General features: G+C 44.3%; 1 protein-coding gene across 1 annotated transcript in view; it reads left to right on the top strand.

Annotated features, from left to right (window-relative positions):
- Positions 1–568: 568 nt before the first annotated feature.
- LOC125928628 (uncharacterized) overlaps positions 569–15744 on the top strand; it is a 31632-nt gene continuing 16456 nt past the window's right edge. Inside the window, 1 exon segment of the mRNA XM_049639361.1 lies at positions 569–743. Coding sequence (XP_049495318.1) covers positions 569–743 — 175 coding nt within the window.

Raw genomic sequence — 15744 nt, forward strand, 5'->3', positions numbered from 1 at the left:
CTGCTAGATGGGATGCTGCCTGATGCCAATCAATTTTTGCTCAAATAAACTCTTAAAATGTTTAACGTGCTTTAGTTTATCTTTGAACACAGTCCTTAAGCAAACTGGAGTCAGGTTCCTCTGAACCCTCTTCTCAAGTAGGCATGAACCTTTGGGTTTCCTTGCTCATCACTACAGGGCCTCATTTGAGCAAAATTCCGCACCTTCCGCGTGTGATCAAATTCCTCGCCTGCCACCATCCCGGAGTGCTGTCTGCTCACCTGGGGCTGCCTTGGGCAAGAATCCCGTTAGGCCAGTATAGGAAGAATGACCCTACCTTCTTCCACCCATGCCTTGCTTTAAATCCCCACTTTTTCTGCTACATTAGGAGCTGAGCCAGGCTCTCTCCCCTGCTGCCACGAATCAAGTCCTTGGCATTGAATCAAGTCCCTTGAATCAAGTCCTTGGTATTGTTCTTCACCAAGTGTCAGAATAACTTTTTTTGACACCATGGAGCAGATTCCTCTGGGGTGGGTGCTATGTACACGCAAGGCCAAGGGAGGGCCTTCGCGTAGGGTCCATGTGCTCTATGGGGGGGCACATCTCTAAAAGGCAAGTGGAACGCAGTGACTACAAACCAAGTAAGGAGGCCAAAAGTACCAACAAACTTACAGTAAAAATGGCACGTGTAGAACCATGGTTTGGGAGTAAATCCAATAAGGCTATCTCCATCCTCCTTTCAAGATCCTCTGATTTTACCAAAAGTAAGGCTCGTTGGTAATTAGTCAATGTATCTAATTGATGCTTCTCTCCACCCCGAATTTGTAATTCAATTATCCTAATGATATGCCAGAAATTTTGAACCGTCTCTGACCTGTGAGCACTCAGAAAGTAAATCTAAAGCCAAATGGATTGTTAGGCTGTGTCCCAGGCCTTGGATGAGTCATGAATGTGCAGATGTCATAGAAGGATGTAGTTCTGCCTTCCCAGCATCTATCTATCCCTCCTTCTTCTGATAACAGCATCCTGATTTTCCCCTGCTCTGTACTCAAGAGGGAGTAGAGGAACCAGGCAGAAATAACCAGCATTACTCCCAGGACTGAAAATATTTGGCAAATTATTGGGAAATGCATTTTTCTTCTGGGTTTTCTAGACTCAGGCTAATGGGTGTTTATTTCATCATTTAAGCACCTAGATCCAGCCATGCCTGAAGCTTCATGAACTTTTCAATTAGGTCATTTGATGGTGTGTGTGTGTGTGTGTGTGTTTTAGTATGAAGTCTATCACCTGGATATAAATACATATATACATATTTTATTAGCACACACACACATACATGCATATATAAATATATATGTATATATAGGCTAATATAAAGGTGTTTTACCATGTCTAATCATGTAGTGATATCGATGATTTTAGTATGATAGTAAAGGCATTTTGTTTTCTTTTTTTAAATTGATCACATAATATAAAACAGACACAGAATACAAGGATAAACACAAGATAGCAAACACAAAGCCAGCTCGCTCTTTTCCTATTCCATCCCTGTCTATTTCCAGGCTCCTTTTTATAGGCACCCAATATTATTGATGCTGGGTTATCAACCACTCACAACTCCGAACCACGGGAATATACCGCTGATTTTAAATAAACTAACAAAATTAAATAACTAACGGCCCAAGACTTGAATGTATTTTTGTCACTGCAATGGTGTGCATTTTAAGAGGTGGCTTTAGAGGCTGGCTCAGTCTCTAGCACCTGTGACTCTTGATCTCAGGGTCGTGAGTTCTAGCCCCACACTGGGTATGGAGCCTACTTAAAAAAGTGTGGGGGGAACCTTTTAAGAAAGGGCATTGTAAGGGTGCCTGGGTGGCTCAGTCGGTTAAGCGTCCAACTTCAGCTCAGGTCATAGCCACACAGTTCATGAGTTTGAGCCCTGCATCTGGCTCTGTGCTGACAGCGTGGAGCCTGCTTCAGATCCCCTGTCTCCCTCTCCTTTTGTTCCTCCCCTGCTCACGTTCTCTCTCTCTCTCTCCCTCAAAATAAATAAACATTTTTTAAAAGAAAAAAATCACCATTATAAAAAAAAGCAAAGGGCAATGTATAACCTAATGGAATCAATTAACAATGGTGAAATTTCAGGTAAGGGTCTAATGCAATGGACTCAATGTTTACGTCCCCCTCTGATTTCATATGTTGAGATCCTAACACTCAATGTGATGGGATTAGGAGGTGGGGCCTCTGGGAGGTGATCAGATCACGAAGGTGGAGACCCCATGAATGGGATCAGTGCCCTCATAAAAGGGACCCCAGAGGGCTCCCTTGTTCCTCCCCGTCTGCGAGGACACAGCGAGGAGACGCCATCTGTGAGCCAGCAAGTGGGTTCTTGCCAGACACCGAATCTGCCAGCACCTTGATCTCACAGCCTCTAGAGCTGCGAGAAAGATGTTCCTTGTTTACACCACCCAGTCTGTGGTATCTTTGTTATCGTGGCCCAAAGACACAAAGGTATCTAAAGATTTACTGAGCTCCTACCCTGTGCCAGACAGCATGCGTGATACGAGAATATACAGGTGTCTGCTCTCAGAGAACTCGCAGACAACTTCGGGCAGCAGCTAAGTAAGCAGACTGGTCCACAGCAGAATGCTAAGGGTTAACACGATGCTGGGAAAACATTCCCTGGACGCCTCACCTCTGGAGGAGGGCGATGGCCACCGGGAGAAGCTTCCTCCAGCCCCGCACATTATGTCTAGCCCTGGCACGCACAGGGTGTTGGCTCCGTAGATATTAATTATGCAACGAAACAAGCTGATGTGAGACCTGGGTGCCCGGGGGCTGCTGGTCGGCCTCCTTTGCTGCCGCCCCTCCAGCTCTCTGAAGGGCACCCCGTCAGCCAGGCCTCAGAGGGGCTGCCAATCGGCTAGCTCTGTTTACTTGGTTGTCGTCCCCCTCCCAGTCATTAATGTCCTATTGTCAGGGCTGGAGGCTTTTGACTACCAGCAATTAGTCAGAGAGTTCTGCATAGGACAAACAAACAGGGAATTGCATCAGAGCCAAACTCAGGCACCGGGCGTATGACTTTGAAGGCTTGAAGGGAGAAGGGCTGAGCCCTGGGCCTGGCCGCAGCTGCCCTAAAACGACTACAAAGGAAGTGGAGAAGGTGGAAACATGGGCCAGCAACCCCCTGATTATATTGATCAAAGTTAACGAGTTATGATGAAAAGGCACCTCCATGGGCCGGGAGGACCCAGTATGGATCCAACTGACAGCAGTTTTCACGTCCAAGAACAAATCCCACACATGAAAAACAGCATACGTGAATATTGCCAAGCAAAGGGAATAAATGGAGATGTAGGCAGGTCGGCAAAGGCTTAAGAGATGAACAGGAGGAAACACTCACAGAACTGGATAGAAGCTAAGGGTGTGTAAGCGGGGGGGAGGGGCGTGTGTTCACACATTGTGGCCTAGTCAGGGCAGAATTCCCCATTAGGGGACGCTTGGGCGGCACAGTCAGTTGAGCATCTCACTCTTGATTTTGGCTCAGGTCATGATCCCAAGAGTTGTGGGATCAAGCACCATATCAGTCTCTGCACTCGGCATGGAGCCTGCTTGGGATTCTCTCCCTCCCTCTCTCTCTCTCTCTGTCCCTCTGCCCCTCTCCTCCACTTGTACTCTAAAATAAAAAAAAAAAAAAATTTAATTTAAAAACAAAAAGAAAAAGAAAAAATTCCCCATTAGGCACAGTGCTCACAATACCTAGAGCCCATGATACTTTTAAGTATCATGTTTTAATTTTACTCCATGGTCACCTCTGTGACTCAGCTGGTTAAGCGTCTGACTTTGGCTCAGGTCAAGATCTCATGGTTCATGAGTTCAAGCCCTGCTTTAGGCTCTCTGCTGTCAGCACAGAACCTGAAGTGGATTGTCTGTCTCTCTCTCTGTCCCTCCCTCCTCCACTGGTGCGTGTGCACTCTCTCTCTCTCAAAAATAAATAAACATTTTTTAAATTAAAAAAAAATTTAATAATTTTACTTTAAAATCAGAAGAAAGAAATGAATATGGCAATAATTATTCCAGCTTGCATTTTATTCACCTTTATGCCACCAGAGCTGCAAAATATTTTATATTTTTTTTTAATTTTTAATGTTTATTTCTTTATTTTGAAGGAGAGAGAGAGAGGGAGAGCCCAAGCAGGGGAGAGAGAGAATCCCAAGCAAGCTCCATGCTATCAGTGTGGAGCCCTACTCAGGGCTCGATCTCATGAACTGGGAGATCATGAGCTGAACTGAGACCAAGAGTCAGATGCTTAACCAACTGAGCCACCCAGGTGCCCCCAATTTTATATTTTTTTATGGAGGAAAGGGCCTGTGACAGCAAAAGTGCCTAGAGCCCATAAAATCACAGACGGCCATGGCCCCCCAACCCCATCTAGAACAGCACACGTGCTGGCACTAAATAAACTGCTGAATGGATGAATGAACTGTCAGTGGTCCCCCTGACTGGAACGTGGGACAAGTATTAGATGGACACGAGCTGCAACTGTGGACGATCTTGACTTTTGGTTAAAGACCTTGGTGAGGTGAGAGGTGAGTGAGAGGTGTCACTCAGAATGGAGTTTGGAAAAGTCCCCTCTGGCTGTTCTAGAAGAAGGTAGAGGCTGGAGGCAAGGCAACCGCTGTGGTAGAAGCAAGGAAGACACTCAAGGAGCAGGAGGCCCTTCCGGTTGGACATCACTCCTGGCCAGCGTTTCCCATAGCATGGCCACCAAAACCTCCGCCAGCACTCGGACACTCAGGGGCAGCAAGTTCCTGCGGCATCAGACAGACTCAGATCATATGGTTAGGAAATCCCTCCCTTCTCGTTCATCTCCCAGCGCTGCCCATGACAGCACAGAAAAAGCCTGTTTGGTGGTAGTCTGTCTGTAGACCCCTCTCTAATCCTGGCTAACATCCCTTTGCGACAGTAAGAACAGGACCAATGTCTTCAGGGCCAAGTGTATCCTACCATTTGATAACCTTATTTTTGTATCCACTGTATTTATTTGCAAAGCTGTCTTCCGACAGCAAGCAATCTGGGACTTCCCATTCATCATAGGGATGTCAAGTCTCTTGTTGAAAGAATTGTCTAAGTAAATACAAAAGCAAGTTGATTAAAACTGACATTATGGGGGCACCTGAGTGGCTCAGTCGGTTAAACGTCCAACTTTGGCTCAGGTCATGATCTCACAGTTCATGAGTTCGAGCCCCGTATCGGGCTCTGTGCTGACAGCTCAGAGCCTGGAGCCTGCTTCAGATTCTGTGTCTCCCTTTCTCTCTGCCCCTCCCCCGCTCATGCTCTGTCTCTGTCTCAAAAATAAATAAGACTATTAAAAAATAAAAACAAAAATTAAGTAAATTATGGAAAGTAAAAAAAAAAAAAAAAAAAAAAAAAAAAAAAGAACTGTGAAGCCACCTGGGTGGCTCTTGATTTCTCAGGTCATGATCTCAAGGTTCGTGACTATGAGCCCCACATCAGGCTCCACACTTATCGTGCAGAGCCTGCCTGGGATTCTCTCTCTCTCCCCCTCTCTAACTCCCTCCCATGTTCTCTCCCTCTCTCAAAATAAGTAAAATAAACTTAAAGAAAAAGGAAAAGAAGTGTGAAGGGTCAGAGATTTTAGCCCTCTTACATGCTAACAAGTTAGCCAACCACAATTTAATGGATGTTGGTAAAAGACACGATACTCCTGGGTGAGAGAAAAAGAACAATTGTTACTCTCGGGAGTAGCCAGAGTATTAACATTTTTGGTACCAGTGTGCCCAATCCAAATTCTCACAGGGCAACACAAAGAGGGTCAAATAACAGTTGTACCCATAGTAGATAATATAGGGAGGGCTCTTGAACTTGGGGAACCTAAATCTTTTATAACAAGCAGTAAGCAAGCTGGCCTTTTGTTCCAGAGAGAGCGCCATTATTTTAATTACATTAGACAGTAAGCATGCCTGCCTTTTGACCTGAAGTCAACACCTCTATCTCCCAGAGCTGTTCACTACACAAACATCCCTGAAAAGTCCAGAATGAAAGGCAGTTAGTTCCTTGCTTCATATGGTGTAAACAAGAGGCAAATGGAGAACTGTCTTGTGATAGCCAGCAGCTGATACTTTACCATAGTTTGAACTGCCTTTCAAGCCTGGCCCCATGAGCACATTGGAGAGTTTACAGCCAGATACACATAGTTAACACTGAAAATTTCCTGGGTCTTATGGGTGTGTTGTTTCCCTGCAATAGCTCTTTCGGGTAGATAGCATCCCCACGTTACAGATCAAGAAGCAAACGCTCGACTAAGCTGACTACATTGTCCGTGATCACCCAGTGAACAGTAGGGAGACTGGATGTGAACCCTGGTTGGTCTGACTTCATCCATCGGAACACCCATTACCTAAATAAAGTTAGACAGCCAGGAATACTTGTACTTGCTTTTCACCCACTATACAATCTTGCACTGCATCTGCAAAGATGAGACTGGTCCAGAGAAAGGCTCTGCCCCGTGCCAGCTGAGCCCTGGGCCAGCCCAGGTGGTGATCTAGGGGTGTGCAGCACCTCCTTGTGGACCTGGCTCCATGCAGGTCAAGGTTCCAGCAGAGCCACACTACTGTTAGCACCCCTGCAGCCAGGATGGCTCTTCATTGACTCAGGAGCAAGGAAAAGACTCAGGTGGGAACAGGGCACCAGGGTCAGGATTGGGGGGGCAGGCACACAAGCCGGGGTGCATGACTGCCCAGTGTCATAAATAAATGAGGCTGCCTCACTGAGTTAGAAAAACGCTTAAAGGAGGGAAGAAGGAAGATTCGTGATGATGATACTTCACTCAATCACTACATACTAATTATGGTTGCTTGTTACCCTAATATCCATTTCTTTCCCTGGCAACAACAGCTCCACTTAACAGATGAAAACGTTGCTGCCCTGAAACAGACAGACCTGAGGTGAGAGGGCAAGGTGGTGATAGAATGAGGGGTGGAAACCAGGTCTCCCACCTCCCAACCTCAAGCTCTAACATGACGCTATCTGCCTGAGCTACACTACCTGTCAGAGAGAGCCCTGAAAACAAATCACTGGTGGCAGGAAGCAACATCTACAAATCAAGAATAACAGTTTATATGGGATGCAACACCATCATTTCGTCTCTCAGATGATCAATGCATCATCCCTTTTGGGTCCTGCTCGGCCCCACGGTGACTTCTGCAGCCTGTGCTGATTAAACTCAGGATTCACTAGCACACAGGCAAGAATCTGTATCTTCCAAGAAATATTAGGATCATAAACTATCACCAGGGAGCTGAATACCACGGCTCCACCAAGCTTGGGGCCTCCTTCTTGCCACCAGCAGACAGCCTAAACCCAGCGGAGCAAGGTTGACGGTCAGCACTTAAGGTGACCACCACCTGGAAACAGAATTCCCTTGAAGGCTCCACTTGGAGAGCACTATCCTGCAATATCTCTATTAGGCCCACTCCAGCCAGCGTTGCCTACTTCCAGTAAAGAGAGACATCACCATCTCCTTTGTTATGTGTTAGATGGTATGGGTAAGCTACCTTTAGGGGCCAGGTTGCACCTTAAAACTAAACTAACCCTTAGTATGCAGCAATCGGCTTACCTATTCAAGTTCTCACTCTACAAGAGCTGGGCTGGCCCTGACTGCCCAAGGGACCCGTGGTCACATCTCCCCATGGCACAGTCACCCCAGAGCACAGATCACAGATTGGAAGGTGGGATGCCCCACACTATTTTAAATTCCCTCCTTCCTTTTCTCCCTCCCTCTCCTCCTTGAGTGAGTATAGCTGAATTTACAGATGTTATTTGCATCTAGGATGTGACTTCACATTACTCAACAGAGCGCAGTCTTTGGAGCGGTCGCCTCTGGGTTCAAATCCCAACTCTTCCACCTCCTAGCTGTGAAGCCTCAGAAAGGTGACCTTGCTCTGCTCCAAGCCTTAATTGCCTCATCTGTTAAGTGGGAATAACACTCGGGAATAATCTGTTAAGTGGGAATGATACAGGTTCCTATGAAGGTTAAAAATCATTTATGCGTTATCAGGTCCTTAGTGACGGAAGGGCATTATGGCGTAGCAAACTCTGTCCCACGGGCCAAATCCAGCCTGCAGCCCATTTTTATCGGAACATGGCCACATCTGTTTGTTAATACATTGTCTATGGCTACTTTCCTGCCGCAATGGCAAGAAATGAGTAGTTGCAACACAAAAATGCATGGCCCACAAAGACTAAAAGCTTTACCATCTGGCTCTTTGAAGAAAAAGTCTGCTGACACCAGGCATAGCTCATTGCAATAATAATAACATTAAATTAATTGAACAAAGAGGCCTGGACTAAGTTGGTTCTAATACCTTGGCACCCTACACAAGCAACCCAAAACCTAAGCCAGGCAGTCAGAATCCACCTGCTCAGCTGGGTACCTAACCTGACCTAAAGGTCCCTTGTTATTCCAAATAAGGAAGGTCACGCTGCGTTAACCAATCAGGGTTTCCCTGGGATGACTTCCTTCCTCCTGCTTACCTTGGCTATGAAAGCCTGTTGCTTTGTGCTGCTCTTCAGAGCTCCTTTCTATTTTCCAGAATGGATGCTTCCCGATTTGCTAAGTAAAAGTCAACCAGATTCAAAAATTAAGTGTCTGTGGGATTTTAACAATAATAATTTTTTTAATATTTATTTACTTTTGACGGGGGTGGGGCAGAGAGAGGGGGAGACAGAGGATCTGGAGCAGGCTCTGCACTGACAGCAGAGAGCCCGATGTGGGGCTCGAACTCAAGAACCACAAGATCACCATCTGAGCGGACTTAGAGATCATGCATGACACTTAACCGACTGAGCCACCCAGGCACCCCGACAATAATTTGTTTTAATGTTTTCAAGTCCAAAAGAATGTAAAGACCTTTTCTAGAAGGTCTAGTTGCTTTTGTAGGGGTTCAGAATATGTCCCCCAAAATACACCACTTTGCCATAGTGATTATTCTGATTAAAGGTACTTCAGAAATAGCCAAAAAACACTCTGAGCTTCCTATGTCCCCTGAAAGCAGGACATAAACCACCCAAGTGAAAGGTACCCTCCCTGTCCCAGGCGGGGAGAAGGCATCTTTACTGATGAGGAAGCATAAAGCAAGCTGAGGGCAAAGTGCAAGCTAGCAAACCCTGCCCCCCAGGTGGGAGATGTGGGATGTTCCTCATGTACTCCCAGCTGCCCAGGAACAAAGGAGAGGACAGAAAATGATTAAACTCATACAGTCTCCATGGGTCTACCAATATCTTAGTAATTTTACAAAAAAAGAACAATCTGATGAATAGCCTAAAGTCTAGGAACTCCCTATGGTCTTAGTGTTAATACTTTGCTAGAGGGAAAACAACCTTAGCTTGACAAAAGCTAGGCTTCCAGTAATCTAGAGTCTTCTTTAGCATATGGAAATGCCTTTAAGAAACTTCCTCTTGGGGCGCCGGGGTGGCTCAGTCAGTTAGGCGTCCAACTTCGGCACAGGTCATGATCTCGCGGTTTGTGAGTTCGAGCCCCGCGTCAGGTTCTGTGCTGACAGCTCAGATTCTGTGTCTCCCCCTTCTCTCTGCCCCTCCCCTTCTCATACTCTGTCTCTCTCAAATAAATAAATGTTAAAAAAAATTTAAAAAAAAAAAAAGAAACTTCCTCTTGGGGCACCTGGGTGGCTCAATCTGGTTAAGCACTGGACTTTGGCTTAGGTCACGATCTCACAGCTTGGGAGTTCAAGCCCTGCATCAGGCTCTGTGCTGACAGCTCAGAGCCTGGAGACCTTTTCAGATTCTGTGTCTCCCTCTCTCCCTGTCCTTCCCCCGCTTATGCTTTGTCTGTCTGTCTCTCTCTCTCTCTCAAAAATAACCATTAAAAAAAAAAAAGGATAAGAAAAGAAACTTCCTCTTGACTTTCCCTCCCCCAGCTCCATAGTATGTAAGCAGTCACTCTTCCCAATCCCAGGGCAGCTCTTCCTGCCCATGGGTCCTGTCCTCATGCTTTAATAAAATCACCTTTTTGCACCAAAGACATCTTCAAGAATTCTTTCTTGGCCGTTGGCTTTGAACCCCCATCATTATCCCCAAAACCTCATCATTATCATCAGAGACAGGGAATTTAGGGCCAAGAAAACTGTATAGAGAAACAAAACTTGTTACTTCTTCACCATTGTACCGTCCCTAGCCCGAACCCCTTTGTCTTGTCAATTCTTCACAAATTGTGTCTTTGCCTAAAAGCTATAAAAGCTTCCTGCTTTGGTCACTTCTTTGAGTCTTACATCTTTGTGGGGCTTCCGTTTGATTATAATGTGATTAAACTTCTTTTTCTCCTGTTAATCTGTCTTAATTATGGGGGAGGGGGTCTCAGACAAGAACCTAGAAAGGAACATTTTTTTTCTCCCCTATTTGGAGAAAGTGAATGGAGCCCCTCATCTGCCTCTTTCAGCTCTGTAAGCGAGGGCCTTCAAATCTTGCCTCTGTCACTCACTTGCTTGGAAATCTGGACCAAGATGTTCATTCTCTGTATAGCCTCCTTGCCTTAAAGTTACCTCAAAGTCATCCCCCAGGCCCCCACCCTACCCGGCAGAGTCTTTCCAACAAGCACTCAACTCCCCAAACCCCTGGTCTTCGCTTGGGTCAGTTCTCAGTGTTTACATTGTGTCTGGCTTTGTAGAATAGACCTTCATGAAGGCAACCTGGGACCCCTGGGGGCAGAGATTGGGGGTAAGAGTCTCATTCCCAGTTTAAGGTGGAGTTTCTACACACGGGTCAGACCTCCCAGGAAGCCAGGAGTGGTCTCTTCCCAACACCTGGGCTTTATCAGACTACTAGTCCCATCTGTCTTTTCTCCTCCTGAGTCGCCTTGTGAAAGACCCCTGCTACCCAGGCTGGGGAGGGGCTGACTTGGGGAAAAAGGGAGGGGGCTGGGGAGGAAAAGGAGGGATGGAGCTTTCCACCTCAATCTGGGTCACACAACTCCTGGCACAGACAACATAGGCCGCCTTAACAGATTTGTACTTTCAGCCAGTCATGGCGCTAAGAGCTTTCACGGACTTGTCATCCCAGCTCCACTTTGAAATTGGCTCTGTTCTTATTCTTTTTCTTATGAATGAGGCCAAAGTGGTTAAATGACATGTGTCTGATCACAGAGCTGCAGTGTCAGACCCAGTCCTCAAAACCAGGATGCCTGAGGCCAAACCTATACTCCATCAAAGCGTTAAGTCTCAAAAACAAAAAAGTTTTTAAATAATTCGCATTCAAACAGATATTACGCATGTGTCCAAGTCTTATTTGACTTATGTATGAGGGAAGGAAACTAATGACAAGACTACTGCACTGTGGGAAATGGAAATATTGGAAACACTTACAAAAAAAGAAAGAAACAAAGTTAAGATAGGATTGCTATTACCAAATTAGGACACAAAATCGGTTAATATCCTGTAGGACAATGAAACTATAATTTTTGGGTTAATGATCCCTGTTAGACAGAAAAGAAACATCACCAACCCTTACTAATTTTACAGAACAGTAAGATGTCTGGGCACGAATCGACTGTGCACAGTGGCATTCCCTGAGGGTGTCAGCTAAGCTTTAGGAGGGCTCTTTAGATGTTCTGGCAGGCTGTGGTCATTTTTTTTTTTTTTTTTTGCCTTATTTCCAAGTTTTAGATGGATCACCTTAGCAACTCTTAACCTCCATATTATTGTTGCTGCTGATGTGGATGGTAATGGGGCCCTGCTCCTTGGTCCTCTCAATAAATCTCCACTATCCCTATCCCGGGCATTTCCTGTGGTCCCATTCCTCTACTGTTCCCAAGTCTGGTCAGGACCAAGATGCAGAACTATCTCACCAGGCAATAATCAAGTCTGACACTTGGTCAGGAGCCGGGGACATGAACTTCCTTCCAGCTTTCAAGGATGTGACTCATAATGCAATCAGACAACAGGGAAACTTACATACTGGGATCTTCACCCTTTCTGCTTTGGCCACTCCTGTATTTAAAATGACTTCTTCTCGCTGCCTGTCTCTATTAACCTCACTTTTTGTTGGAAAGTCAAATGCCTCCAAGGAAAGTCATCGTGTTCAGAGGCAAATGAGCAGAAAATCTGCTACTGGCTAATTGGGAAATGTACCGTGAGCATAAAGTCTTCGGCTCAAAAGGGGCCCTCTGGTCTTGCCCTTGTTTTCTGGGGAGGAAACTAAAGATGAAATTAGGGGAGAAATTGCTCTGTTTCTCCCCTTGTTGAAGTTCACATTTTTTCCCTTAGAATTAACCTCCCAGAATAATTTTAACCATCACTCATGTGATATGAATTTAAAACATTCCTGACTTTAAAACTTAATCCTGATGTTGTGGGGGTCGTCAAACACAATGGCCAAGAAAGAATTCTTGAGACACTGTATGGTGCAATTCAGTAAGTTTCTTTAAGTAGCTCGGGGACAGGACCCATGGGCAGAAAGAGCCGCACCTTTGCTGTGTGAAGCTGGTGGTTATATGCTTAGTGCTCAAGAGGGAGGGAACGTGCAGGGAATATTAGATCATAAATGTCTTCTTCAAATTTCTACTCATAAAACTACCTTGGCAAGATTTCTCTGGTGCGTATCATTCAGTGTGATTTTAACTATCAGTGACATACACAGGCAGTCCTGAGACCCTTTAAGAGGACAGCAAGCAGCACTTACTTATTTGATCCTCATCGAAACTATGCATGCTATCAGTCAGCCTTCCACACTAAAGGTGGACATTTTCTGCTTCTACCCCTCATCACTGGTATTCCCTCTGGTTCAGAAGATGGACCTTTGGACATGGTAACATGGTAACATCTTGTAATCATGTTCACAGTAAGAACAGACACTCGCCCATGAATAACAGAAACTCTACATTACAATGGCTTATGAGAGCAAACATGAAAGTGTATTTCTCTTTCCCCCCAAAAGGCAAGCAGCTTTGGTGGTTCTGCTTTGAAAAGCTGTCAGGAGCCTGGGAGCCTTTAATTTTATTGCGTTTTCATCTCTAAGGTGTTATCCTTGTTCCTGAGGCCCAAAGCCCACATTCCAATTGGCAGAAAGGAGAAAAATGACAAAAGGAAGATACACAGCTTACTTTATAAGGCATAACCTAGAAGCTATCCATAGCACTTCCTCTCACAACCTACTGGACAAAATGTAGTCACGTGGACATATCTTATCACAAAGGATCCTGGGAAATGTAGTTTTTATTCTGGGAAGACTAACCAGCAACAACCTCGCAGACCTCTTAATAAAGAAGAGGGGGATGGCTTTTAGAGAACGGCAAGCAGTTTGTGCCATGGCTAGGTTGCTGAGTATTTGACAATTTCCAGACATGACTGATGATTTTATTGCTTTGCCAGGAGCTTCTTTAAGAGAAATTTACCCAAGACAAAGTTGTTAAATACTTGAAATTCTTTCCAGTGAATTATATAACAAATGAAAAAAGTGAGTTCTTTTTATGGATGTGTGTGTGTGTGTGTGTGTGTGTGTGTACATATATATTTATCTGCCCTGGAAATTTCTGAAAGGATACTCCAGAGGCTGTTAAAAATGGTTAACTTTGGAGAGTAGAACAGGCTGTGAAGAGGAGGGAGGCTTTACATTTCATTTTATTCCCTTCTATGCTGTTAAAGACACTTACCATGTATATGGGCTTTCTTTATAATAATGAGAACTAGTTAATGAAAGTAAGTGAGCTTCTGGCTTTGATTCAAAAGCATACAATTTAAAGTTGGGAAAAAAGGGATTCAGAGGAAACTCAACTCAAGATATACTATCAAATGGAGGGGGAGGGGGGAGCAGTTGATGATTCGTTTGACTACTATGATCCTGTTCGGGTTTTTAAATTAAATATAGGATATAAATATATATATGTAGATGTGAATATAGATAGTCATCGCTACATTAAAAAAAAAAAAGAGTAACGAATTGGAGGAGTACATATCAAGTCGTGAACTGTGCTTATCTCTGGAGATTAACCATGTGGAGGAGTTTACTTCCTCTTTTATTTATTTTTGTAATGACTTTATTATTATATTGGCTCATATTTTAATAAGCATGAAAAAAAACCACCAGAGATAAAAATGGAAAGATTCCAAGGAGGCTTTTTTTAATTCCTTCCACAACAGCTCTAGCATTTAGGCTTTCATTAAATAATTTCAATAAAGAAGAATTCATTCATTTATTACAGAAAAAAAGTATGAATTATGGCCCACGGGGCTCGGCCCTAGGAATACAAAGAGGAAATAAATCCAGAGGATTTCTGGAGGATAGTTCTGGAGCCCCAAGTAGTCAAACGAGGGTAAGGATAGAAGAGGAGGTGGGCCAGGAGGAGGAGAGTCAAGAGAAGAGCAGCGTCAGGGCGGATCATGCCTGTCTTTTCATGGCTGTATCCCAGTTCCTAGACTAGAAGCTGGCACATAATAGGTGCTCAGTAAATATTTGTTGAACAAACGAGTAGCAGAGGAGGAAGAGATGGCAAATTATGTGATCTGCCAGATGGAAGGGTCATTCTGCCAGCGGTAGAAGGAAGAACCGGGGATAGGATAAATGAAGGCAGCAGGGATGGTCAGTTGGTGGTGGGCGGGGGGTTGGGGGGGCAGGGAACACACAACTGGATGTCAGAGGAAAGGAACTGGAAGAGAGACAGGGTTAACCTCTAATTCTCAGGCTGCCCTTTCTTTTGTGACACCTTCCTCCTTGTGCCTTCCACTCACTGGTACTTTGCTACATAAATAACAGCGTTATGCTGGTATGGTGATTAGAAAATTAATGATAATTACAATCGCTTCCTTTGGTTCTCTTGCAATTAGTCTAGATAAGATATTTCATTGGGTATATACATTTTATTCAATTATAGTGAGCTACCTTTGATGATGGAAAAATACAAAAGAGTTCACTGTTAATTATAACAGGATATTTACATAATTTCCAAGCAGTCCCAGATTTAGTTCATCCTTTTAGAGTGAACCTCAAAGGATGATTTTGAGTTTCCTTATATTTTTTTTTTTTACTTCAGCAATCTCTTTACAGTGAAACTGTTACCTTTATAGTAATACTTTGGAAAAAATTGACCAATAAAAGTAAAACAACTTTAGATTTTATTTCTTCTGTTCTAATCACTCCTAAAGTTTGGGGGGCGTTGGGTGTCACCTGCAAAGGGGAAAAAAAAAAAAGAATTTTCCAGGCTGCTAAGATGGAAAGTGACCACTTATCCCCTTCCCTGTACCAGAACATTTCCATTTACAACCATAAACCCAGAAGTTGTAAATCCTTTCTCTAATCTTTCAGTATGCCTGTAAATCTCTTTAAAGGTAAAAAAAAAAAAAAAAAAAAAGTCTCTTGACCATTTTACAACTCAGAAAAGTTTTTGGAAAGGTCTGGAATTCATCCCTTTTGAAATGTGAACTTCTGAGAAGGTAATGGTCCAGTCTCCCTGTCACTGTGGGTACTTTTCTCTCAGCTAGCAGGGAAGGAAAGAGAAGTTTTACTGCAAATTTTCAACCCACTCAGGCAAGGAAGCCCAGCGTCTTCACCATCTATCTGAATAAAAGAGAAACTCATCGATCCCTCAATAAAAAATCGCACATAATCAATACCACTGGAAATGGATGGGATTCTCCAGTCGACATCTAGAGGTTGGATCTTTCTAGCAAACCAGACAAGCTGTGCCCATGAGATTTCCTAAATCTGAACTGGAAACCAGGACCCTCAAACGGTAGT

This window comes from Panthera uncia, chromosome E3, assembly GCF_023721935.1.
Source record: "Panthera uncia isolate 11264 chromosome E3, Puncia_PCG_1.0, whole genome shotgun sequence".
NCBI classification, from domain to species: domain Eukaryota; kingdom Metazoa; phylum Chordata; class Mammalia; order Carnivora; family Felidae; genus Panthera; species Panthera uncia.